The sequence below is a fragment of the Ochlerotatus camptorhynchus genome, unplaced genomic scaffold (genome assembly GCF_037179485.1).
Source record: "Ochlerotatus camptorhynchus isolate MF236.1 unplaced genomic scaffold, CSIRO-AGI_Acam_v1.1 ptg000078l, whole genome shotgun sequence".
In the NCBI taxonomy this organism is placed as follows: domain Eukaryota; kingdom Metazoa; phylum Arthropoda; class Insecta; order Diptera; family Culicidae; genus Ochlerotatus; species Ochlerotatus camptorhynchus.
Window position 1 is genome coordinate 1,009,390 of NW_027040568.1, and position 27,698 is coordinate 1,037,087.

Here is a 27,698-nt window from a genome sequence, read left to right on the forward strand (position 1 = left end):
GTCCGAAGCGGTAATGAGCAGTGGTATGTAGTAGTAAAATTTACGTTTATTTTCTGGGTTTTTATGTTTCAACATTTGATTTAACATTTCAATTGGTTAGCCTTTGTCTTTTCATCTTTGTTCTAGTTAATTGGTTATTCTAATGAGATGATTGCGTTTAGCGCTAATTTACAGGATACCCTTTGTGGGATTGTTTTGGTTTGAATTTAAAAATTTGATAACCTACCTACTTGAGCATCTAACTACTTAAACTAGGTTGCCAAATCACGAATGATCTGGTGGTTTGATCGCAGACAGGCGACTCTGAACCTTTCCAGCGAGGAAGTCTTTCGCTCCTCGAGTGTTTGAAGACCGGCCAGGTGGTTAATCTCAGAATTACGAGTTCGCGGTGGACTGTTAAGGATCATTCTGAGGATCTTGTTTTGGATCCTCTGAAGCTTTAGGTGGTGGCACTAAAAAAACAAGACTTTGACTTTGGTGGCACTTAGCACAACTCTCCCAGATTGGCATACCATACTCAATAGCCGGCAGAATGATTTGCTTGTGGACAGCAAGCTTGTTTTTGAGGGACAGGGTGCACTTCCTGTTTATCAGAGGGTAGAGCGACCTGATCAAGATGTTACACTTGGTGGATGTCTTGTCCACACGGGATCGGAATAGCAATTTGCTATCGAGGGTGAGACCATGGTAGACTACTTCACTCGACCATTCAATGGGAGTGCTATCAAGATGGATCTTGACGTTAGCAGGCGGAACAAGCCGAGGTGAATACGAATGTGGAAACAGAATGGTTTGTGTTTTAGCTGCATTGATACAAATCTTCCAGCTCTTAAAATAGTCGGACAAAACATTTAGGCCTGATTGTAGTTTACTCGCCAGAGCACGGATCACTCGACCCTTATAGATGATGGAGGTGTCATCTGCGAACATAGACAGGATACCAGCAGTGGCATGAGAGCAGCGCTGATATATATCTTTTCAGGTTCAAGCAGAATGATGTGCAACCAAGTGGTATTCATTTATGATGACTGTGTTTGGGAAAAAGGCTTATTTCATGAAATCAGTGATAAAATTATCATTTGTACATTTTCGAAAGTTTAATTACAGAAAAATTGGAAAAATATTTATTTCAACAGGTTCGTAATGTAATATCCTATCGATTGGCGTATTTGGATTTTAATTTCATCTATAAATGACAAAGTTACAAGCGTTCAAAACCTAACACTCCTTCACCACACATATTTTTTGATTTGCACCCCAATATAGTCGACAAAGACGTAGTTCTACGTCAAAAACGTGCATGTAAAACCCCCTCCCGCTTAACAACCCCCTCCTGCTCCCCCTCCCCCTTAACAATAACCCGAAAAAGACAGACCCCCCCCCCATCAACAACCTCTCCTAACCCCCCCCCCCATTCATCAATAACCTTTCCTACCCCCCCCCCTAATCAACAACCTCTCCTAACCCCCCCCCCCCCTCAACAAGAACCCGAAAAAGACATAGACTTTGACGATCTCTTTTTTCCGGGAAATATATTTTAAACAAATCACAATCATTAGTAAAAACAGAAGTTTTTCCCTTAATTTCTTCCCACACCAAAACTTTCAAACTTTAACAAAAAATGCTTGAAAAACATATTCAATGATATTAAGTTGGTGAATTACACACAACTGACGGTAAAACATATCTGGTACCTCTATATATGCAATTATATTAACATCCTAAGTCCATCCTATTTTACATATTCTGCACAAAAGAAACGTTCTGCCCCGCCCCCATTCATAATAAAATGAAATCCTGTCAGTTGTGGGAAAAGTATGAAAGTATGTTTTGTGCAGAATATGTAAAAAAGAAGGGACGTCGGATGATAACCTACATGCATATAACCTGCATCATAGATAGAGATAGATAGATAGGTTCTACGTCATACTGCGGTCGTGTCTCGGACACAACCCTTTAAGTTTTTTAAGGAAAAAAGCCATAGAACATGAATAAAAGTGGCAATAACCGGTCATTTCTCCTAAAAAATGCTATACACTATTGTAAAATAATAGTGACAACTAATCTAATCTGCTCACAAAAAATGTTTTGACAACTCGTTCTGAGCTGCAAATTAAAGGGAATTAGTTGCTGTTATTGAGCAATTATTTAATGTTTATTTTTTTTAATAACGATCAAGGTTATCAATAAAATGAACTAAAACAAAATTGAACGTGGACCGATCGTACAAGCCTGCAGTTTTCCCAGCTCGTCGTGGAACTTGTGCTAGAAGCGAGCTCGAAGATCACCCGATTGTAACCATCATCGCCAGCAGCATCAACCACTCAGAAGCTTGATCCCAACGTCGCCAGCCGGCCCCCTCACACTACACACCCACATCACACACCGTAAGAAGAGTCGGGTGAGGCTAGAGTGCCATATGGGGCAAAAGTGCCATATGGGGCAAGAGTGCCACCCCCTATAGTTTTGAAAATAAACATGTCTTCAATGCTAATTCACCCATGACACTATAAATGGTGTTCCTATGCAGCATTATAGAAAGTTCTGTCCAAAATGAAGAATTACAAAAATTACAAAAAAACATTTTGTGCTGATGTGTAAAAAATAGAAATTACTTATAATAATTAGACATCATAAAATAAGGATTTTGGAATTTCCCAATATTGCTTTCTACAATTCTTGCATTTTGGCATCACTAATAATGAAATATTGAAACACCAATAAGAAAGAATATCACCCCTATTCTGTATTTCGTTTCGAACGAAATTCTCATACAAAAAAAATATTTTTTTGTATGAGAATTTCGTTCGAAACGAAATACAGAATAGGGGTGTATATAACCACAGACAAACAGACGTAACTCTTTGAAAAACTTGTTCTTGAAAACATAGTATCTCAAAACATATAACCTCAGTAATGACATCTCTCTGGCTTCTCGCGGAAAACAAGCTTGCTCGTTAACTCGTAAACAATATTGCATAAAAGTTCTCTAGAATATATAGAAACGTCAAAGTGATCCGATGCCAGCGCTGCGGCGAGTAGTTCGCGGAACTGATAATATTCAAATCAACCGTTAAATGCATGAACGAAGCTACACAATGAAGAGTTACGTCTGTTTGTCTGTGATATAACTATTCCCTATAATCAACAATCAATACGAAACTAACGATTTTAAATTGGCTCACTACTTGACTATCCTATTGGTCCCAAGCAAACGATTAACGTACCCCATTTTAGTCGAAATTCTACTACTACACAATGTTTGTTTTGATTCGCTATGAAAGTTTGACAGATAAAATGAGGGGTTATTGGTTTTCCCTATGTTTCGAGGGGTGAATCGATTAGCTTGGGACCGAAGAGAGTACCAGAGCTGAGCAAAAAAGTTGAGCACGTTATTTCAGGACCTTCTGGTCTTAGAGTTACCTCTATGCTATAATTGGCCAAAACTAATTTTCTTAAAAACTCACACGGGGCAAGAGTGCCACCCCTATATTTATGAATAAAATTATTCAAAAATGTAGAAGAAATTGCTTTATTGCCCATTTAAGTCTTCGGTAAGCTTGTTTTCACCAAATTTAACAAAACCAGCTACATAAAATATCAACAACAATAGTTTTCATTTGATTTCATTGGTAAACATAGTTCATTAGTTATCCACACTAATCCAGGCCCTACCGATCGATAAATTTTGAATTACAGAACTGTTCGATACAAGTTTGAAAATCTTTTAAAAATCCAATAATTAGTAAATGTTTTCCGAACTTGTACAGACTTTGTTTAGCTTACCCCATTTAGCTATAAAAAAATAAAATTTGTCAAATTTATTGATTTATCACGTTTAACGGTCATTGGAAAATTTTACCGACTTGATCTGCTGTTCAAAACCCCGGTAAAACTCTACTGTCTTCGGTGAATGACCGGTTATTGCCACTTTTATTCATGTTGTATGGCTTTTTTCCTTAAAAAATGACAATTTTCTAATTCAAACATTTCGAGTTGAAAAAATGATACCTCTGCCATTTTTTCAGCAAATATAGAACCAAATTTCTTCTTTCTATTACTTTCAATAGATTTGCAATTGGCTTGCGCTTTTTAAAGTTATATTATCTTAAAAAATACTTGTTTTAAACTTTAAAATGACTATATCTTTTGATTCAGTGGTCCAAAAGTCATAATTAGGTGATCAAAATGTGTGTTTTTTAAAGTTCTAAAAGTGTTTTGAAGAATAGTCTTATCTAAATACAAAGTAAAAAAGGTTATGGTCAAAAAACTGTTTTTTCATAAATCACCCTAACCTTCTAATTGTTTCAGTTCGTAGACTGCGTAGATGATAAGATAAAAATTTGACGTCTTCGACAAAGTTGCTTGGTTTTGCATTCTCTACAACTTTGAAGAAGTAAAAAAAGTTCTCAAAAACTTCCCTGAAGAGTTAGATTTTCGAAGTCACCCTAAAACTGAATTACCCTAATGACTGATCCAATGAAAAGATGCGCTTTTTTATTACCAATAATTCTTTCGCAGACATCAAAACGCTACAACCAGTGGATTTTGCGGAAAACTCAATTTCCATGTATTTTTCCGCTCTGGACCACTGTGCATTCCTAAAGCAACATAATAGACTGCCACTATGGGAAAAAAGGCAATCGAGTGGTACGATGCGAACAACGTGGTTGTGGTACCCAAAGACCACAACCCTCCCAACAGCCCAGAACTCCGCCATATCGAATGGTATTGGGCCTTGGTCAAACGGAATCTAAAAAAAAACTAGTAAATCCATGAAAACGAGCAGCATTTTAAATCTAACGGTTTGGCGGCGAATAAGCTCGATGAGAAAACTGTACAAAATTTAAAGGAAGGGGTTAAGCGGAAGGCACGGCAGTTCGGATTTGGCAAACCAAAAGAATAAACGAACATTTTTTTTCTTTAAATATATGGATTGAACTACCAAAAGAAAAATAAGATTTTTGTGATATGAATTTTGACTGAAAGAAACGATTTTTTTGTCGACCAAATTTTGTGCGTTCCAGTCTTTACAAGAGAAAGCACATTGTAAATTACCATCCAGCAATCATCCGGACCCGGAGTTGTGAATCACCTGTGCTTCTATTGAGGTTTTCACGTCTGGTTGTATTGGTACACACAAACAACGAAAATTGTATTAATAAAAATAATGCATTTTCAAATTAAAAGTTTCCCAAAATTAGTAGTTTTAACAGCAAAAATATTAAAAATAAAAGTAACCTTTTTAAATTGAAAGTTTTTCTTTTACTTTTGACTCGTGGTTTTAAAAGTACAAATTTTTAAAACAAAAGTTGTACAATTGTCAAAAATATCACTTCAGCGATGTTTTACTGGCTGCACTGACGTCTCATATGCCGCCTTTTCTGCTAATCTGTCCGCTTTGAACATGACATCCAAATCAGAAGTTACAAAAAGAGTCATGATTATTTTGTGGGATACCAGGAAACTGAACTTTTCTTCGTTGGATATTCCGAAATTATTTGCTGCTACGTAGAGACCCACTTGGAATTGGCATTCCAAATCGAGTTCCAAATGGTAAGTACATTATTTACATTGTTATTTTATTGTATTTTTAGATTCTTTTTTATATCAACCAGGACGACGTCAACCATAATAACAAGAATCCGTCACCAGTTGGTATATTCTGATGTTGCGGTATAGGATTTCATACGTCTGTAGCGCTCAGTGCTGGATTCATCGGATTACGAAATGTAAAACAATACCAAGCTTGCCTTGCCAGTGTCCGGATTATGTGTTCCTCGTATCGACCTTCACTTGCCGGAATATCTATCTGTGTTGCTCCGTGAATCTCGTTGCAAAACGCTTAATTAGTTTTAAAGAAAATTAGCAATAAACAAATATATTTTTTGATGTTTTTACTAATTTTCAAAACTTCAAATTAAATATTATTTAGAATTTAAAATGAATACAAGATGTTATTATGGTGAAAATGCGTACTTTTAATTTTAAAATTTTGTTTTTCCTATCCAAAATGTTACTTATTGTTTAAACTATATCATATTTTCAAATCAAAACTTTGTTTTGAATTGAAAAGAACCCAATTTTAATGCCATCACTGCCGTGCTTTTAATTTGACAGTAATACAATTTATTTTGAAAGTTTTAGCTTTTAAATGTAGTGAGCGGCCAACTTTTGATTTAACAGTTGGCTGACTTTTGTTTTGAAAGCTAACCGCTTTCTACCAAAAAGAACCAACCAATGTTAACTTTTAATTCTACCAATGGATTTTTTAATTCTAGCAATGATTTTTCTTTCTGTGTAGGATATATGAGAGCGTGTTAGTGAATATCCGAGGAAAATACATAACAAATCGATGTCAACCTCATTTTGACAGATCTACTTTCATACATTTTTTAGGTTAGCCAGAGGAAAATAATAAACAACTTTACACGGCGTTGCTCCCGCTAATGCGCGTGCGTTAAACGTCACTAATCTCTATAGAAAGAAAGAAATGGCTGTCATCTTACGTAAGTGCAAAACAAAATAAACGATTATTTTTCTCTTTCTTTATAAAACTTATCCCGCTTTCTGCATTACACAATAGGGTAAGGAGGGGCACTGGGCATCTACTTGATCTATTTATGTTTTTGATTGTCAACATCAACAGGCTTAATGAAGCCCCAATGCTGGTTTGAAAAAGCAATCCATCAATGGGGTTGCATTGATCATGTTGATATTGACAAACAAATAAGTTCATAAATGTACTAGCTGACCCATCTTGCCCCACCTTACCCTACGCATAAAATATAATACTTAAATAACAGTTTTGATTTCGATTGTTACTTGCGCTACATTGTATGTACAGTTGGGTCTACGCATATTTAATACATAATTTCACTATTGTTCATATATCCAATATTTTATTGGACTATTTCTCTATGTTTTTTGTTGTATTTGTGTACCTTATAAAATCAAATAATTTATTATTGGATCGATTATCCTCTGAGGATCCCGGTAGCTTGTTTTAGACGATTGATTATTGATAGCATTAAATTGTCTTAAGTTTGTATTTAGGCAGGGCACTGATAACTGAAAAGTGAATGGTCCCTAAAAATCCACCTAATATTGAACGAAAGCACTAACCCAACGTCACTATAGCATGAACAGCATCCAGTTTTTCGTCAGTTTTTGTGTATTCAATTGTAATATTCTCTTGGGATCAAAAGATTCCATCCGAGACGACAATCGTCCTTCGTTTTTATTGTCGTTTTATGTGCCCCCCACATTCAACTACCGATCGATCACATGCAGATTGCAATAGATGTAGTGTCTCAGTTTCGTGTTTTCACAGCCACTTTTGGTTTGTCGTGTTTTTAAATAACATTTATTTTTCCGTGATCTTGGATCGTCTTGGAGGGGGAAGGCAAAATTCTACGCGTCCTAAGCATTCTGGTTAAGCGTATCACGATGTGTTTAAAATGCAAACATGTTCTCCGTTGCCGATCAAGCAAAGGCAAATCACGGGCGCGTGTAATATTATTAACAAGCAAATTTAACAATTATACTAACGATTTCTTCCCCACTGAGGGACCACCCAATAGAGTGCAATTCGATTCGCGGATATTTACAAATATTTGACATATATACATAGGCTTTGCATTAGCTATACAAAATAAGTTGATATTTGATACTCTGATCGGAATATGGTACAAAAACGGGAGGACCTCTAACAATGTAAGGTAAGGCCGCGTTCAGTTTTATAGAGTTGCATCAAAAATGTAAGTAGACTTTAGGGTTTCTTATTCTTTCGGATATGGCTGTGTTTGTCTTTGATTGCAGTGGGTTTCACACCACTCAAGAACCGATTGACCGTTATGGGTTGCAACATTCATTCAAATAAATATTTAATACGTCATATTTGATTTTGCTGAAGATTTAAAAACTAAGCCAAGCAGTAAGGAGAAATTATTAAAAAAAAAGACTACATTGTATGTACACATCTTGTCGATGACGCTTGCGTTACAGTCTTATGCGCAGTCCGGTAATCGGCGGTTCTGTGAAAAGAAAATATAATTTTTTTTTAAACGAAAAAAAAAGTTAATACCTGTCTTTTAATCTTAACTACTAGTAGGGTATGTGTGTCAGTTTTGGCACTAATGCTTCAATTTTTGCGCATAAAACAGATTAAATATAAATGTTCGTGGTTTTGTTTGTGATGATACATGGCAAAATAAATCTTCAAACCTTGTATCGAAATTAAATTAGTAATGAATGAAAAAATGTAAAACTGACCCACTTACCCTTTATAGTTAGCAGATCACAAAATTTAACAAAATAGCACAGACAAACAGACATAACACATTGAATTTTTCTCACTGTAAAACATCGTCAGAACATACGCTGAACAGATGGCGATATAAACGTCACGGCGGTACTACCAGCTACGATACTTTTAAATTGACCGTTAAATGCTTGTTCGATGAGCAACTTGCGAGTGTTATGTCTGTTTGTCTGTGAACATAGTATCACACACTTCTTGATCCAAAACAACGCTTTGCTTCAACAATTTATTGCTTCTAAGATTTTGAATAAATAATCCGCAGGGAAGATTCAATCGTGTAACAAAGCAGTACAGGTGAAAGCAATTATTTAATAGTAGCACTAAATGTACATGCATTAAAAAATGATTCTGCGTGGGATACACGATGGCAAATAACTGTTCTTTGCTGATATTATAACTAATAGCTACTTACCTCATCTACTATTCCAGGATATTTATGGCTAATCGTACAACAACACCAACAACCGAACATTAAACACCTGGTATCCTATGTATAAAGCGGTCATTGTGGGTGATTCTGTCAGTACTGTGATTCTGATTCAATACAGGTATATCTCGATTTTGCGCACATTTTTGTTTCTGAAATGTGCGTGAAATCGAAGAATGAAAAAAATGGAGTTCTACGATTTTTAAAATCAGCATACCATGGGCAATGTAAAAATTTAAAATATGAAAAAGATCCCACAACACACTGGCCTTCCGGATGAACCGGAACTCCCGTGAAAATTGCCACATCACGAAACATAACTTGAAATGCTTTGAATTGTATTACACTGCCAGTGGACGCATAATTGTCCCATGTTTTATGGACACATATATACAATATTATCATAGGCGTAGCCATATTGGGGCAGGAGGGGGCGACTGCCCCCTAAACTCAGCAACACCAAGGCTTTCGGGGAAATGGCATTCGGCCAAATTCTGCTTAGTATTTTTTCGCCCCTACCTAGCTCGAATTCTGGCTACGCCCTTGAATATTATGCTTCCATCGGTCAGTACATCCATAAGGTTTTCACTTTAATGTTGTGATTGGAACATGGACCTTAAAAAGGCGAGTGTCGACAGTCCATAAACATCTCCAAAAATGTGTAGGGGCGATTGTCTACGCAGCGTTAGCAGGGTGGCCAGTGAATTTTCATTTTGAAAATCCCGGTTTTTTCCCGGTTTTCCCGGTTCAAATCTTAAAAATTCCCGGTTGTTAATATGCAACAAAAAAAAAACAAAATTTACTGATAGGATAGAAAAATGTGATTTAAGAAGATTCCCAAGATTCTGGAGCTTTGAAATTTGTGTAGAGTCTGAAACTAGAACTTTTCTTCAAAATTTGTGATTAATAACATGCTTCGTGATGCAAGATTTGGAGAAACAATAATTAAAATGTGAAATTTTGAATTTTTTTCAAGATCACAGATTTATAAAAAAAAAAAAAAAAAAACATCATACTTATGAGTCGTGGAGTCATAATTGTCACGCTCTGAGACTTGGAAGCATTTTAAGGGTAATAACAAATTACATAGCAATCTGTAGAATCTGGCGGACAAACCCTGGAATTTTTAGTAAAATTTAAAAGAATTCAAAGTGTTGATTAAAAACAAATATTGAGAAGGATTCCCACACAGTTTTCGAAGGAGAAGAGCAGATTTCCAGAATTATTCTTAGAATTATTTATGAAAACCATAGAAATTGTTAGATGAATTTGGAAGGATTTCTTTGGAGAAGAATGCAACTTCTAAATTATACTGTTAGGTAATTTTAGTAGATTTAAAAAAGAATTGTGAAAATAAAAATAAAACATTGCAGAAAATTCCTACGTGGTTCTGATGAGATTTGTATGGGCATCGTGAGGAACATGACAGATGAATTTTAAGAAGAATTCCAAGAGAATTATGATCGGAATTCAACAAGAAACAGAGTTCTTAAAATGTTCTGGCAATAATTTCAACCCTAGTGCGAATGATTCATCGCATAACCCAAACAAAATTGATTCCAAAAAATTTGCTGATAATTAGAAAGAAATTCTTTAAAATACTCCAAGGGGTTTATAAATTAATTTTCGAAAGATTTCTTTTGTTTTGAATAGAGTTAAAAGAAATGTTTGAAAAGATTTTTAAAGAAATCAAAGTCTCCGGATAGGCGGGAACGGGAATTATATGAAGGATTCCAATAAATTCTTAGAAGGGGTTGGAAGAAAATTCCTAAAAGAATTCAACGGTAATTATTACGCGGAGTGTTTTCTGGTTTATTTCAGAACAATTTCAAGATAATTCAGAGCAGAATTCCAAGTTAATTCTGGAATTCATCATGAAAATTTTGAACAACGAAAAATTAAAACCCCGGAAAAGAATAATTCAGTTTCGGTTTTTACAAATATTTGTTTCCAAACTCCAGCATCTTCAATATTTTCTTTAGAGGACCATGCACTTTACATCTGAAATTGAAACGACAAAAATCAATTTGCAATATTGCTGAGTGATTAAATTCTAAAAACAATAAGACGGTATACTGAAGAAAATTATGCAACAAATAGAGCAAGACATTCATTTGCTAAAGGATCACTCTGTTTTAATGGTTTATTCTGAAATTCTGATGTAAAAATTTGTTCCTGATATGGTTAATTTATTTTCCCGGTTCTCTTGCAGAATTCACGGGTTTTTCCCGGTTTTCCCGGTTACTTTCCAAATTCCCGGATATTTCCCGGTATTCCCGGATTTCCCGGTTTGCTGGCCACCATGCGTTAGGGAGGGGGGTCTACTGCCTCTCAAAAACAGTATACGTAGTTTATGGGTAGCCCCTAAGGGAAGGACATGTAGAGGCCGGAAAATGTGCCATATATTGCCAATTCCGATCAAAATTAGCATTTGGCATGGAGTGGTTATCAGATGAAAATGTTTCTCTGAAATGGCAATACTCTACTAGTTTTACTAGGGGTTCAATCCCAGCCGAGGTCGGTGGGATTTTTCTGAGGCATAAAAATCTCTGGTCAAGTTTTCCTTCGGAAGCGAAGTAAAGCCGTTGGTCCCGGCCCATGTGTGTTGCATGGGTGCGATATCCTACGCAGGTGTGGAACATGCCTATCTGTACATTCGATTGCCATCCATTGACAGCAATGGATATCCGTCGGTGATTGGCACTAGATTGCATAGACCGACGATAAATTAAGTTTTGAGTTTTGAGTTGAGAAATTCCATAAATTTGCAACCCACCAATATTGAAGACAGATGACCTTAAAACTCCAAAATATTCTGAAGACCTTCTCATCTGATCAAAAAATCAAACGAAGTCTTTCAGATATTCTCTCATCATATAAGGTTGACCAAAATTTCAAAAAGAGTCCTTCCAATCAAGCTTGCAAATGCTCAATAAAATGCTATGCTAAAATGCTATTTTTCGGATTTATTAACCTATGAAATATTTTTTTTTTTATGATAATTTTTATTTATAAGATGCAAGTAGAGCAGACAAAGTGTGTGTATGACACATAAAACCTGTCAATTCAACTTTTAGAGGGTCACAAGAGCGATAAGCTGTAACGATGAGCAACGTGATGAGCGAGCAATCAGCGTTCATACCATCGCTAGCTGTGGCCTTTTGAAAGCAAAATTGACAAAATTTTTATGTCATACACAAACTTTGCCACCTATTCTTGCTTCTTACAATTAAAAATTACCATTATAGTATCTCATAGATTCATAATTACGAAAAATAGCATTTTAGCTGTAATGAGCAATTGCAAGCCTGCTTCCAATATTCTCTTATCTGATCAGACATTTTTCTGAAGACTAACATCTGATAAAAAAAAGTTTAGGTTAACCCTTCAGATATTCCCTCATCATATTAGTTATTCTGAAGACATTCCGTTTTTCAGCTACTTTCTAATCATATCAGGATGATCAGGTATAACAACCACGAGTAACCGGTGCCATCCCTTCTAGACGTTCATTTAGCAAAATTTGTAACAAAACAAATTATCAGCTCCGTGAAGCTCCCGTAAAGGTGCCTTCTAAATAAACGAATGTGAAAAATGCTGCAACTGATAAAAAATTCAAACGAAGTTCTACACTGAGGCAAATAGACTTAAGAATTTAATAAGGCTCGGCTTATGAACAACACATATGAATTATATAAACGTGACTAATGAATGATTTTCGGGTAACATGAGGTAGCTCTTATACGCCTTTAACCATTACATTTTTCCAAGCGTTGAAAGACGAGTTGACAACACACGGGCCCCGTATAACCAACGTGCATGGTTCGGTTACTGTCTACTCCGATTTATTATTTTTTTATTAACCTTTTTTTTCATAAGGCAAATCAATTTCATGTGGCTAAAATTCATAAGTGTTTCTTATGGAATTTTTAAGTTATTTTGCCTCAGTGCACAGATATTTTCTCATCATATCAGATGACCAGGAATTCGAGGGGTAGGTCACTCAGCACAGTAAGCCAAAAACACAGTAGGGCATACAATAGCTCACTCATTTGACACCCACGGTACATATTTTTTGTGGTCTCTAGAGTAACTGGCAGCACTGCTTTATTTCTGCGCATGCGAGTGCGGATGTGTCAAAATTTGATTGTTGACCTGTGTGTGGACAGCCCCGTCTGTCTGGCTGGAGCAGATATTTGCATCTACGTATCACTTCTACGGATTTATTTCGTACGGTTACCTTAGCAGGGGACGATTTTGGGAAAATTGAACTATGACGAATTGATTTCCTGCGTCATCCATTCCGCTTCCAGTGGCTCCAACTAACGGGAAAAAGAAGTCTTCCCCTACCCGATGGTAAAGTTGATTTGAGTGGGCGAGCCTTGTCTTTCTAGAAATCATCGAGAGAAGTCATTGTTTACAAAAGCTCTAATACAATTATTCACACACACAAAAATCAGTTCGATGACATGGCACTCTTAGTACAGCGCGGCACAATTGAGGCACACTGAGAAAAATGTTGGCGCAAAATAAGCGAGAAATCGACGGCTATAGCCATTGTTGACAAATACAATTACGCCCCTTTGAAATGTTGGCACTGATATTCAGAAATTAGTTACTTCTCCGGGGGTACCGGAACATGTCCAGACGTGTTAATTGTAGATCTGGGCACAAACAATGACTAATATTGAATTGGGTTTTGAATTCTCATTTGATTTGAGGTGTCACGCGATGGATTTTATTCGTTTCAAGTCGGATTTAGTCTCATGGTCCATACCAACCGGAACATGGTCCGACCATATCTCCGGATTAGGTTGATCGATTCCAAAGATATCCAAAATAATTCTATGGGATCCAAGCATAGATCATGCGGACCCTTTGCAGACAACGAAGCTGGCGACGTGTGGCCATGGATTGAGATCGAGTAGAGTGGAGACAATTTCTTCAGACAGTATAGGATATCAAGGCCTTAGCCTAATTGGCATGGTATGGGATCAAAGCACCTTTCATTTGGTGGTTGTTGCGTCCAACTCAGCTCAGTGATTGTCAACTTATTTCCTTAAATCTTTATTAACCGGAACTTGTTCCGGACATATATCTGATTTATCAATAGAATTCTATGGAACAATGATACATTTTATTTGACGCAACAGTTAGTTCCCAAAATCTGTGTTTTTCTGATCTTGTTCAAACGGCGTTCCCCATGGTCGATACAGGCACTGTGAGTGGTAGTAATCAGGTCTGCACCCGTACTGGGTTGGACATGTCCTACGCACAAAAATACCTGGACAGTCAAAGCTTTGTCCTATCCACGATTTTATAGAGAACGTATCTTAATCCTCCAATGCTCAAAACTTACCCTTACTTACTAACAGAAATTCTAAAGTGCTCATACGATGAATTATCATCTGCTTTAAACCCTTAGCTAGAGACTGGGGCATGGGGTTCCCGGAATATGGCCGAATGTGGCCAGTATAGCGCTGTGCTCTAATTATGACTACCATTGAACTTGTTTTTGAATTCTCATGTCATTTGATGTGTCAACTGACGGGTTTTATTCATTTCAGACCGCATTTAGTTTCATGACATTTACATCTCCGAATCTAGTTTACGATTCCAAAATATTCAAAAGTACCTTGTGCCACCCGGTTCTGCAGTATATTATTTGCATACACCAACTTACAGAAAGCTGCAGCAACTTACAGCAAAAATAAAAAAAAGCAAGCACAGAAACGGACCTATTATTTCCATACAAATCTGTATGAATATTATGCACCCATATTCTCGTTTACCGTATTTTTTTATACATAAAAAAGATATTTTTGTATGGAAAATACGGTTTGAGCTTAACACAATAAAATTACATCAAAATTCGTCATGGAACTTGCTTGGATTATTTTAGCTTATACCGTAATTCCTTCCAAATATCTCATACGTTCAGAATCGAACAAGGATTGTTTTGAATATTTTCATGCTCATACAACTTTTGTGTAACTCAAAGGATTTCAACTCTCAAATCTATAAGAAATCCTAAAAAAAAACTTCTGGATCTCCCGTTTTCCCACATGGAATTATTTTTGAAGATCTCAAAGAGTTCTTTAATAATTTCCTCCGAATTGTCTGTCGGTAATATGTTTTTACTCAAAAGCATGTGCCTCTCCTTTATATATTTATGTGACTTACCATTTAAACAATGCCTTCTCTCTTTGATACCATAATGTGCACTTTTCAAATAGCAGCTACAAACAAATCATACAGTAAAACAACAATTCAAACAGGATAAAACTTGCGTGTATAAATGCTGTACAAGGAAATCTGTGCATTTAGATAAATCAAACCTATAAAAAAATATCCAGAACCGGGAAAAAAAATACCATTCCAAGGCAAACTTGCACACAAATAGTAGGTAAACATGTCGGAAAATTTTCTAGCGTAACGTTACCGTTGATCCTTGATGGCAAGTACAAACGAACCACAAGCAATCTTCATCTTCAAGCACTTCAAGCGCACGAGCCTAGTATGGTGCCGTTAATAGCCGAACCGTTCCTGGGGATTGTTACGCTCCAGAATGCCGACTGCGGCGTTTAGCTTTTTGCGCGCCTTCAATGTGCTTCCCTTTGAGCCCGGGTTCTTGCTAGAGGAGGACGTCGTGGTAGTGGTCATAGTGGTGGTGGTCGTGGTTGTTGTTGTCGTCGTTAAATACCTGAATATAGACGAGGCGGACGTGGACCGGGACCAGGTCACCAGCAGATTCTCACCTCTTCGTTTTTCTTCTTTGTACTGTAGCGTAACGCGGACGCCTTCACCCGGCCATACGGTGTTCTCCACTACGCGGTATATGAAGCTGAAAAGGAGCCGCGGGGTTATTGGTTGGATTGATAATATTTCACTTTAAAATATCCTATAACCTACCGAGGCAACAAGGCAAGAACTGCCGTCAAGGCAGTAATCAGATAATACTGTACTGTACTCATGCTCATGTGGATCACCCAGTAGTTGGAAGGTAGTCCGAAGCAGCTCACACATACGGTGTTGTACGCGAAGGCAAAAACGTAGAACGAACCTATACTAATTACGATTGATAATACGTGGAGGATTGTCTGCGAAAAAAGAAAGAAAAATAAACCGAACAATAACTACAGTTATTCTACCACCCATCAATCAATCACCACTGCCCACTTACCCATGATTTGATTTCTATGGCACAATGTAGCAGCATCGCGAACAGACAGGACGACGTTATGGTTGTACCGAATACCCACACGTCTACATCCGAGTCCCAGAAGGCAGCTTTAGTGACGAAGAATATTACCAGACTTTGATAGAGCGCATCAAGCATGACAATCCAGAAGGTGTAGGGTTTATAACCCTTCCCCAGACGGCCCTAATGTAAAGAATGTAATTTTGCTTAGTATCCTGGAGGGATGTTGGTTTAGCCAGTGCTACTTACATGCCGATAAAGACGTGGATAGTTGAGCAGTAAATCGTCGATTATCTTCTTATCGTAGACACCGATGGCAAGAGGAGGCAGGGCAGTGAAGATGAGATTGTAGATCATCAGGTAGATTTCGTCAATCATGACGGCACCGGAGAAACCACAGTAGAGTTGATACCAGAACAGTAGGAACACGAACGCCTGGAGATGGAACAAAAAAAAAATGTTATCTAGGACCCAAGTAAGGGATGCTACTTAAGTGCTATAGCTTAATTATAGTTAAACAAATCTACTGGAGATTCGAGTAATATCTAAGAGAAGGTAAGATAACTTCAGTGAAAAGATAAGGAACGTGGATATGTATAGACAACGTCGAATTCGAAAACCATAAGGGGAATGTTCAGAGAGCTTAGGGTTAAAAATGGGAAAGCTCGTGGAATCTTTAGGGAGGTTCAGAAAATGTTTGATAAATGTCAATCAAAGAAGCTTTATCAACTTAGACGAGAGCAATCCATCTCTAACAAGTGGAATGCGTAACTAGATGAGTTAGAATAGATCAAGGGAAAATTGGTTGAATTTCAAGATGTTTTTCTGAGTTTTGAATATTTGTAGATAGTTCGGATGGATCTGGACTTGTACATGAAAGGACTTTTTGAGGTAGGTAATGTACAACCAAACGCAGTTTTTCCATTCATCATGGAATAGTTCATTACAAACTATTAGCTGGATCACAGTCAATACATTTTTATGAGCGTATTGTAACAACTCCGGTGCAACTTCCAGGAATATATGCATTCAAAGTTCACCAATTCATCCTCTAATGTTCTTGAATCCATTCCAATCCATTCCAATATCGAAAATTTTAACGATTTACGCCTCATTTTGCAAGTTGAAACGGCAAACTCTTTCATACAAGCGTTCATACAAAAAAAGTGCTTCATTTCGATTTGCGTAACGAGACCACAGGTAACCCATTATTAAAAACCACTTGCAGAGACGTTAGGAAAAAAGATAAGGATTTATCGGAAATGATTTGAGTACTTCACGACACTTGGATAAAAAGTTTAGGTGACTTTAGAAAGCCCAGAGAGTTTTGAGAGGAAGTTAAGGATAGACAAACACAGTGTAAAGAAACAGATATAAAGGTTGAGTATAAAATGTAACTGTGATGCTGAAGTGGAGTGAAATGGATAGGAGAAGTAACGTCTCTCTTTCAGGGCGTGGTACCGGAAAAATTGCATGTTGTCACTTTAACCGAGCATAGAATTTTAATGAAGGAAAAATTTCAACTTAAGAATAAAGTAATCCGATCCGATATTAAAAACAAGTGCTTTAAATGCAAGCTGGTGTGACACCGAATGAATTCGTATCGCAAGCAGAAGACCCGGACAAAGCCAGATCAACAAAAACAGGACAAAGATCAGATCGATATACATTATTAGTCATGATTAGCCTGTCAAAATTTGAACTCATGTGGCTAGAAACTGATTGTGCAGGTTAGTGTTAAATCTAGTTTTAAATGTTGAAAATCTTTCATATTTATTTATTTGATTTATTTGTTTGTTGTCAATCGGTGTAGACCGTTTTACAATAGTTGACTTGATAAATTTCACTTTCAGTTCAAGTGTATACATTGTATACATTGTTTACATTGTATACATTGAATCACACTACTGTTCAAACAGATGGATTTGGGTCTTTTGCATTTAAATGCGATGTGAATTGCTTGTTCTGCAAAGTAAACATTGAAAACAAGTGTTGTGACTTCATCCTTATCAACCAGCCTGCCGGCGCCGGTGGTGTAGTGGTAAGCTTGACTGCTTTCTCACCCCAATGGGTCTGGGTTCAATCCCATCCGAGGTCGGTGGGATTTTTCTGGGGCATAAAAATCTCTAGTCACGTCTTCCTTCGGAAGGGAAGTAAAGTCGTTGGTCCCGGCCTATGTGTGTTAAATGGGTGCGATATCCTACGCAAGTGTGGAAGCTGCCTTACCGCACATTCGATTGCCGTCAATGGATGACAATCGATGTCCGTCGGTGATTGGCACTAAGATTGCGGAACAGAGACTGACGTTAAATAAATGAATGAAGAAGAAGAAGATCAACCAGCCTTAGAACCGTGGCCCAGTTAGATCGAACGATAAGACAACGGCAGCAGCACACCAAGTCCAGGATCGAATCCCAATCAGACCCATTACAAAAAGACATGTGTAAGCTATTTGTCGATTCATTTTTAGAGATGGTAAATCAAAAATTGATAAAGTAGAATATTGAGAAAGAGCTACTGACATCACCATGTGAGGCACATGCAACCATATGATGCATCGTTGGAATAAATAGAGATGCTCAAGGAAGAGATGGTGAAAATAAATAAAAAATACCTCGCAAACCCCCGGTGAAGAAACAATAGCCACTTACTTTCAAGCATCTGAATAATGCTTTACGTATTACTACTACTAGATAGGGCTCATGGACTGGACGGAGAGAGATCGGTAAAGGGACGACGAAAAAGCTGAGATCAACAAAAGAAATGCCGGCGCCGGTGGTGTAGTGGTAAGCGTTACTGCTTTCTAACACCCCAATGGGTCTGGGTTTAATCCCAGCCGAGGTCGGTGGGAGTTTTCTGAGGCATAAAAATCTCGGAAGGGAAGTAAAGCCGTTGGTCCCGGCCCATGTTTGTTGAATGGGTGCGATATCCTACGCAGGTGTGGAAGCTGCCTTCCTGCACATTCGATTGCCGTCAATGGATGGCAATCGATGTCCGTTGGTGATTGGCACTAGATTGCGGAACAGAGACCGACGTTAAATAAAGGAATGAAGAATGAAGAACAAAAGAAATAGCGGACTACGGAGAAAGCACAATGGTAAATCGCCATTCATCAGAAGCACGACCCCTTCCAAAACTGCTTCGAAATAGTGATATTATTATCAATTATATATCAAAATGGATTTAACGTATTTCGGCTATTTTTTAGGAGAGTTAAGGCGTACCAAACCTATAAACTGGAAAACCAGACGACTTTATCCAGTGTTGCTTAAAAGCAAGGCCCCTCAAAGACAGCACCTTGAGTGATCGTAATGCCCAGTAGGGTGGCCTCAAGATAAGTACTCCCATCAAAGATCAAGGCCAAGCGCTCACTACTGGTGTTTAAAAATCAGCCTGACAACGTCAGTTTCACAACACACGACACCGAACAGTTTTTTCACCAGCGGGCGTCTTACCTCTCAAAGTAACATTTTTTTTTTTTATCTTTATTTTAGAAATTTTTAGCCTAAGGCTAGTTCATCTCTTTAAAGAAACAATTAACATGGATGCATGTACCGAGATTATTTCTTTTAAAATTTTCCCTCAAATCAAGTGACTTTCAAAATCTGGTAACTAATTTAGAGCATTTTCCAACATTCTTCGAGTGTCCGCTAACAATAGCATCAATTCTGCAAGTATGAACTACATTTTGGAAGGATCCTGTTGTACTCACCGCATTTTTGTAGAAGAAGTAAATGATCATCCGAGCCAGTCGGTCGTAATTCCAGTGACCGTGAACCAGCAGAAGCTTTTCCAAAATTCGAAACTTTGCTATCGTAAAATCCGACGCCATTACAGCTTGCATACCTTCCTGACCGCAAATTCCGACTCCAACATCGGCCATCTAATGGATAGAAAATGAAACTGTCATTGGTAAACATCATTCATGCACTACCAAGTAATCAATACAAACCTGAATCATTGAAACATCATTTGCCCCATCACCAATCGCCAGCGTGCTCATTCGGAGTTCCTCCTTCACCACCTTCACCAGGAACGCTTTCTGCAAGGGTGTAGCTCTACAGCATAGAACCGATGAGCAGTACTTCGTCAGCCTAAGGAATGGTTTCGTCAAGTTCGACCGCAGATCCAGGATAAAAGTCAACGTCTTGCCATCCACGACCAACGCACGCCCTTTTTCGCGATCACTTCGGATCGAGAAATCCGCATCGTTCAGCTGTTTTTCGATCTCATTCAGGTAAAAATTTATGCAAGCTTCAGCAGAATCACGCGATCGCGCAGTTAACCGGAGAATGTCCATCTGAGCGTTGAACAATCTCGCAGAGTACGCAACGTTGATCGCCGTTTCGGTTTTGTCCCCGGTCAGTACCCAAATCACAATACCAGATTGCAGAATGGAAGCAATTGCTTCCGGGACACCTTCCTGGAGACGATCTTCAATACCGGTTGTCCCCAGCAGCGTGAGGTTTCGCTCCAGGAGACTGAATGATTCTCTGATCTTTTTCTCGCGATTCTCCATGCTCAGTTCGCACTCTTGATGCTGCGTGTACCACTCGGAAAAGTCCGTTGCATTTAGTTTTCGTTTTGCCATTACTAGCACACGTAGACCTTGACGTGCATACAGATTCAGTTGATGCTGCGTCTGCTCTCGCAGGCGATATTCTTCCGATCCAGGAGCACACGGGGCAAGACTAGACATGATCGAACTGTCGGCACCTTTTGTGTAGAGGACAACCTCTTGGGTTCCAGTCTTGCGGACAACTACAGACATACATTTGCGGTTCGAATCGAAGGGTAGAATTTTGAGAACCTCGTACTCCATGACACCCTCTCCTGGGACATTCACTAAAACGTGATTGGGACTACGATTGATCAGACAGCAATCGTAGCTGTACGCAGCATTGACCAGCGCCAATTCGTCAGGACTTTCAGCCTCGAAGATCGGTCGTCGGTCACTTGGGGTCGAACCCTGGGAGAGGGACTTGGGAAACTTAACGCTATTCATGTTGAACTTGTTCTTATTATTAGACTTGAATGGACCTTTCGGTAGCTTGGCTACTAGGGATTTCACTCGCGCCGTGGGCGTAATTGCTTTAAGCTTCATCGGAGGACTTTCCGACATGGGGGATGTTTCCGCTGAGCTGCTAATGGGCGACAGCGATGGCACATGGGTTTGTTTCAACGGCAGTGACGAAGGAGCACTCGGAGGGGGTGAAGGCGTGATTGATCGCGATTCAGTCAACCGCGCGTACCTATCACTAGCGGGATCAGTTCCGTTTGCTATTGCATCGGTTAGCACTGGTCGGACCAGCGTTACACTAGTATCACTATCATTCAGTTCGATCACACCACTGGCGTTCATTAGATCCTTGTGTGGAGTAGCACTTACAACCACCGTATTACAAATGGCCAGCACAAGAAAGAACTCCTGTATCTGTTGCGCACTACCGCTAAGCTGATCAGAATCGCTAATCTGATTTAAATTCTCTACTAAACTAATATTTGGCTGAAGGTACGGCACGGGACCTCCGATTTTGGTCAGTTCTTTCTCTTCCTCCGTCTCGGGATGATTGTAGTCCACCCCTACGATTGTACACCTCCGAAAGATCATCCGGTTCTCTGTTAATGTTCCAGTTTTATCCGAAAATACATACTGGATCTGACCAAGCTCCTCGGTGATGTTCATTGCTCGACATTCGGTTCGCTTATTCGTTTGCTGATCGTACAATTCTATGCTATTGTGTATGTGATACACCTGCATAATTTTACACAGTTCTATCGTCACGTACAACGACAGCGGTATCATGATTTGCAGAATAATGACAAACGTCCAAAACGCCAACAACCCCTCGTAGTCCGGATTGATCTCAAAGGGAAGATATGGAATACGATATGTTTCGTTGTTGTTCCCACTGGCAGCCACGAACGATGCGAGCCACATCTTACATCCGATGGCACCAATCACACACAGGATGATGAGAATGATCACGCACCTTGAGGATGATTGCAATAAGATTATTGGGGTACATATTGTTTGAGGTTACATTCGCATACAAATCGCATAGCTCAATTACTCAGCTCCTCAATCGAAAGTTATACGAAAGGGACATTCTTAATTGTTGTAAAAAATCCAACTTTCTGAAATTTGCATATTTCTAGAATACCAATATGAGATTTTTTTTTAAATTTCTCGCTGAATCGATAACGAGCTATGAAGTTAATAGTGAGGTATTTAACGTATATACGAAAGAGGCCATCTCAGAATAAATCTATTTAGACATGTGTGATATTTAGCCTGGTATTCGATTTTCTGTAAATGCGATTTGACGTCAATTGTCCGGCAACCCACAGAGCTTACCATATGACATCGATGTTCATCTGCTGCTCGATTTGAGACCGCTTGTACCGAGGGCCACTATTGTTTAGCATTGCTTTCGTTTCATGTCCGGCGTAGACCACGATTCCCTCGGCGTAGTCCGTGTTCTGCAATTAAATCAATCGAGTGCAATCAACCAATCAACCAATTTATTCTTCACCGCAATGAATATTGAATGTACCTTAAGTCGACTCTCTCTCAGCAATAGACTCTCGGTGGACACCGGTACCCGTTCACCCGATGGGTGTATCACAGCTCCATGAAACCGGTAGATTTTCGTCGATGGTGTGTCTACTTCGACACGGCTCGTAAACTTGCTGGCCGTAAAAATGTGCTGCTTCTCGGCAAAACCTCGTATCACCTATGTAGCAAAAATAATAATGCAAAATGAGAAACTATTCCAGTCATCACCCCAAGATCCTTTACTTACCTGTCGCCTTTTGAGGTTCGTTTCTCCGTCCAGATCGCAGGTGTCGATGTAGCAGACCCCGTGAGGATCGCTTGATTTTAGCAGCAAAATATCTGCCGGGACAGTCTCGTTGTTCGATAGATGCACCAGGTCGCCCACACGCACATCTTGCCATAGTACTTTCTTGTAGCGTTCCGATTCCCTGCAAACGTGAGTAGAGAGAGAAAACAATAAGGCACGACATTAATATGTGGGTAAAAGTTCACTTGGTCATGATAAATTATTCCATTCACGCGCCTTCCGTTCGCTTGGTTCGTTGTGCATGGATGCATGGCTTGGTAACAGAATATTTAAACAGAGTACGATGCACGTAGGCTTGCGCTATGTGCAGAAAGAGACACTTTCTATAAATCATTAAAGGATTGCTTTAGTTTGCTGTTGAAAATTTATCTATTCATGCTGATTTTAAAATTAACGGATTGCGCAGTTGGGTAGTAAAACACGATAATAATATGAGAACATGGTGTAACACAATGTCAATAAATCTTTTACGATGGAATTAACTTGGTTTGTTTCTGACTGATTTCGATCCACAAATTAAGAGCCCAGTTTATCGTTTATACGATGATGGCAATAGAGGAAAATCGCACACACATCTGTCAACTTGCAGATCGCAGAATAGGTAGGGTGAAGAACGGCTTCAGTCCCCGAGACACCATTCCAAGCTTGGAGTTTTTCTAGAGAAAATTAACCGGAAATCGGTCGTAAAAATGTGATCACATTGAAGCTGAAAGACTAAGGAATCGTGTAAATACATTCAGCAAAGCGTCTTGATGGGAAAATACAGTGAACGTTTAAATTGTGGTTGCCGAAAACAGTCAATGGGTGCCGAAGCAGACATTTAGCCTATTAAAGTTCTTCAATGTGACTGTATACTGAAAAACTAGTCTAGTTCAAGAATCTTTAAATTGTTTAGAAGTACCAATATATATTTTTTGTTAAAGATGAAGTATTTTTTTTCCGATTTGCTATCGAAATTCACGAGTTTTTCTCGGTATTTTTCCGGTGATTTCTAATTTCTGAGTTTTTTGCGGTTTTCCCGATTTCTCGGTTCATTGATTTTAGGTAAAATGTTCACAGCTATGTAAGTATATACATTAGTGTGGGCCAGCTTATAAATCCCCTGCTCCCTACAGATCTTTCGATCTGTACAAATGTGTCAACTTTGAACGAATTTGTATACGATATTGGTTTGCTGGAAAATTATATGGAAAAAGGAACAAGATTCAGTAAAAGAGGTGAACCAGCCAATGGCAGGGTGGACACTGAATTTCCTTTTTGAAATTCCGGTATTTTTCAAGATTTTCCCAGATCACCATCGCAATACAGGAAGTATCACAACAAAGGTAATTGCTATTAGATATTTTGCAAACAGTGACAGATAGCGGACATGAAGAACCAGTGGAGGTGCCGGGCAAAGGTGTTTATCCCAGACAAATGGTAAGTTCCAAATTCTCTGTTGTCGTTGTCGTAGGCGCCGTCGTAGTCACTGTCGTAATCACCGTCGTAGTCGTAGGCAGTACCATTAGTATATTTAAAATTAAACATCAACCGCTGAAAATATGAATTATCGCGTATTTCTGTTGTTCATTACATTCCAAGTGAAATTCGAGAACGTAATTTCATTTGAATAGCTTGTTTAACCAGGTCTTAAACAATCGTCACGTCGGTCAAAACTTGTTATGATTGTCTGAACCATGCGTAAAGAGAAAATCGAAACATTGAACGTCGCGTGAAAGTGTATCTTAATGAAGTACTCTTTCGTAGCTTTTAGTTCAAGGATTTCAAAGATCGTCGGTTGCAGTGGCTTGCTTACTGAGCAGAAAAACGCGGTCCCAGATCCTTCCATATTAACAATATTAAAATATCGCTTGTTTATCGTGTATTTTGTAAAACTTTTCGTTGTCGTCAGTGCCGGGTTATAAAAACTTGAGTAACGCTATAATGTGATATGAGAGGCTCGGTGGCCTTGGAGCAACCGTTTTTGCTTACTGAGCAGAACATCATGAGTCTAACTCAAGCCCATCCACATTCAAGATTCGTCAATGATTAAAAAGGAGCTCGTCTGCCTAGTGGCAAACGTTTTTGCTTACTGAGCAGAAGACCGTGGGTTCAATCCCAAGCTCATTCGTGTTATACGATCGTTAGGACATCAATTCAGCTTATCGTTTACCAAAACGAACCCTGCTGCTAACCCAACCCTCTTACCCAACATCCCTGTGATTTCTCGTGGAAGTGCAGAGGACTCCTCGGCTTCCATCAAAGCGAGTGCCACGTCAACACATTCTTACCCATTCCTTTCTTGACCTGCGTTCAGGCGCAGCTGGCACTGGTATTGCCTAATTCGAGATCACCAGTTTTTACACATTGAGGATGATTGCTAGTCCCATGCATCGTCTATTGGTTCTCTGTGTAATTACAGCTGGTCTGGCAATAATAGAGTAGCAACCGTGGGCGGTCAATCATGCTCATGCTCATGCTCAGTTTACAGATAGTTATGACAGGAGACGAGTTTCGGGAATCTGAAATAAGTTGATGATTGATGTAGCAAACATACATATAGGGTAGACATGTTTATTTTAACAGAAATGTTCGGAATGCAACGGGTCAACCGAGATTACTGTTTGTCATGTTAATTTGAACATCTGTGCAAATTTTCAGCAAAATCGGTGATGGTTTAGAGGTGGTTCAAGTTAATTTTATGTTTTTAAGGTAATTTACGGCTTATAATATTTGTATCTCTAGACTGAAACAACGGAAACTGCTGTAACAACTTTCATAGCTAAGCTTAATGTGTTATCTACCAACTTTGTGACCAAAGATTGACTATTCAAAGTGGTTTTATTAAAGTTTGACTTAGTTTCATGCTCGAAGATATCTTAAAAAATGAAGAATTTTAAAGTATTTGTTCTACGAACTTTCCACCCATATGATATCAAAATGTGTAGTCTACAGTATAATGTTCCTCAAACTGTTCTAGAAATTTCGGTCATACATAGTTCTCGTGTAGATTCCATAGATTGAGAGATAAAAATCAGAAAAGAGGCCGTTATAGCTAAAATTCACCAAGACAACAGAGCCAATAAAAGTTTCAATTAGATTGACAGAACATAGTTGCATTGCTTTTCAATGACGACCGATGACTGTTTCATTGATAGATGACTTTTTTAGAAATATGAATCCTCAGTAGACGTGTTTTTTTTTTGTATCAAAGACAAGTAAACTCGAGCCATCCAAAATGTTCGTTATTTTATAAATTGCTGTTTTATTTTAAATGCAGAAAACCGAAGAAACCTTTCTCCCGTTCTATTGGGGAACAAAGTAATTTTTTTGATTTTTTTTTAAGTTTTATCATTACCATAATTTAGAAAATTTGTCGGAGAATTTGAAATATTGTTTAATATTGAATTCTGAAATTTATCCAAGTTAAGTGTAAATTATTCGGAGGGCACTAGGTCGAATTGTTGCACATGTCTATTTATCAATTAATCAAAGAGAAATTCTAAAGTGAGCTACAAGGAAACATGGATAATAATTCCAAGGGAATGTTATTCATAAATAGCACAACAAGTTCTTGGCAGAATTTTAAGCTAGTTTGAAGATAGTTTTAAAATAATTTCTAAAAGGATTCATAACAAATTTGAAGAAATATAAAAAAAAAAGTTTGGAAGGGTTTGGCAGGACATTTTTAGCATATTTCTTTTTTTTTAGCATAGAATCTCTGAGTGGTGTTCCACGGGATTCTGAAGAAAATGCTAAGGAGAGTTTCAAGAGATCCTTCTGAAGAGCATTTTAGAAACCATTTCAAATACATTATGAGGAAAATTACTATGAAATTGAAAAAAAAAATGAAATTCTGAGTTGAAATACAAGGGTGTTTTTGGGTAATACTGTTCTAAATTCTAAATGGCATACCAAGTGATTTCCAGGAATATTCCAAGCGAATTGTGAAGAACATAATGGAGAGAAAATAAAGCAAATTCTCGCGAGAATTTTATAAATAAAAAGATAAATAGATCCATGTAGTGTTCTGAACAGAATTACGATTTTTATAGAGGCAATTTATAGGGAATACCGGACAGAATCATAAGATTATTGAGGAGAATCTTGAAAGTAAAAGTAATTCTGACGACATTTTGTAATCATCCTAAGTTAATCCAAAGAAATTTTCAAATATATCCTGAGATAAGTTTAAGAAGTAATTTAGTTAATTTTTAGATTTCGAGATTAAGTATAACCAATAATTTTTCATACAAGCCGTCAAACGAAAAACGTTTAATTTCGACTTCCCAAATAAGACCAATAGTCTTAGAAAAATGACCAAGATTTTAGGAACTATACTAAAAGAAATAATTAAAATACCAAACAAATTATTAATAAAAATGATATGGTAAAGATCCAATCAGATTCCCGGTTATTTCCCGGTTAATTCCCGGTTCTCCCGATGTTCTCGGTTCAGTGGCACATTCTTCTCGAAAACAAAAGTGTTCTGCCTTCATCCTTATGCTGAAGTGAATCCAATGACGTTTTAATGTGTTTGGACGGAATGGAAATTCGTGACGGAATTACAATCAAGAAGCAAAGATTTGTGACTCTTTATTAAAATCTAACGGTACGTGTGGAAAAAAGAAAGGTAAAGTGCGGGTTGTGCTCAGTATGATAGAAATAAGATCTTAACCCTAATAGAATCCCAAGTAACAAATCTAGAGCTGCTTGGCTATATTCAAAATTTATAAAGGTTTTATTGCAGCTGCAACCATAACCTACTGCTTTATGACGGTCATATACAATGCAAGTTATGAAACATCTTATAGCTATCTACACAACCCCTATAAAGCTAATGAAAAAACCAACTGATGCTTATGCTATTTTCACTTATGAAAGGTTTTATGATTGCTTTGA

General features: G+C 38.0%; 1 protein-coding gene across 6 annotated transcripts in view; it reads right to left on the minus strand.

The window, feature by feature from the left end:
- Nucleotides 1–7,237: 7,237 nt before the first annotated feature.
- The window catches only part of LOC135697833 (phospholipid-transporting ATPase VD), a 169,158-nt gene continuing 148,697 nt past the window's right edge, over nt 7,238–27,698 (minus strand). For 3 of the 6 annotated variants that reach the window (XM_065217672.1, XM_065217671.1, XM_065217670.1), the window contains exons 3-11: nt 22,758–22,938; nt 22,509–22,688; nt 22,310–22,434; nt 19,904–21,944; nt 19,664–19,834; nt 16,201–16,386; nt 15,934–16,134; nt 15,663–15,850; nt 13,913–15,594 (exon numbers count right to left, since the gene is read on the minus strand). In XM_065217672.1, the coding sequence (XP_065073744.1) occupies nt 15,279–15,594; nt 15,663–15,850; nt 15,934–16,134; nt 16,201–16,386; nt 19,664–19,834; nt 19,904–21,944; nt 22,310–22,434; nt 22,509–22,688; nt 22,758–22,938 (3,589 nt within the window). In that variant the 3' untranslated portion in view covers nt 13,913–15,278. Of the gene's footprint in view, nt 8,037–13,912; nt 15,595–15,662; nt 15,851–15,933; nt 16,135–16,200; nt 16,387–19,663; nt 19,835–19,903; nt 21,945–22,309; nt 22,435–22,508; nt 22,689–22,757; nt 22,939–27,698 lie in introns of those variants that run through there. The other 3 variants (XM_065217676.1, XM_065217675.1, XM_065217674.1) reach the window with 3 other exon arrangements.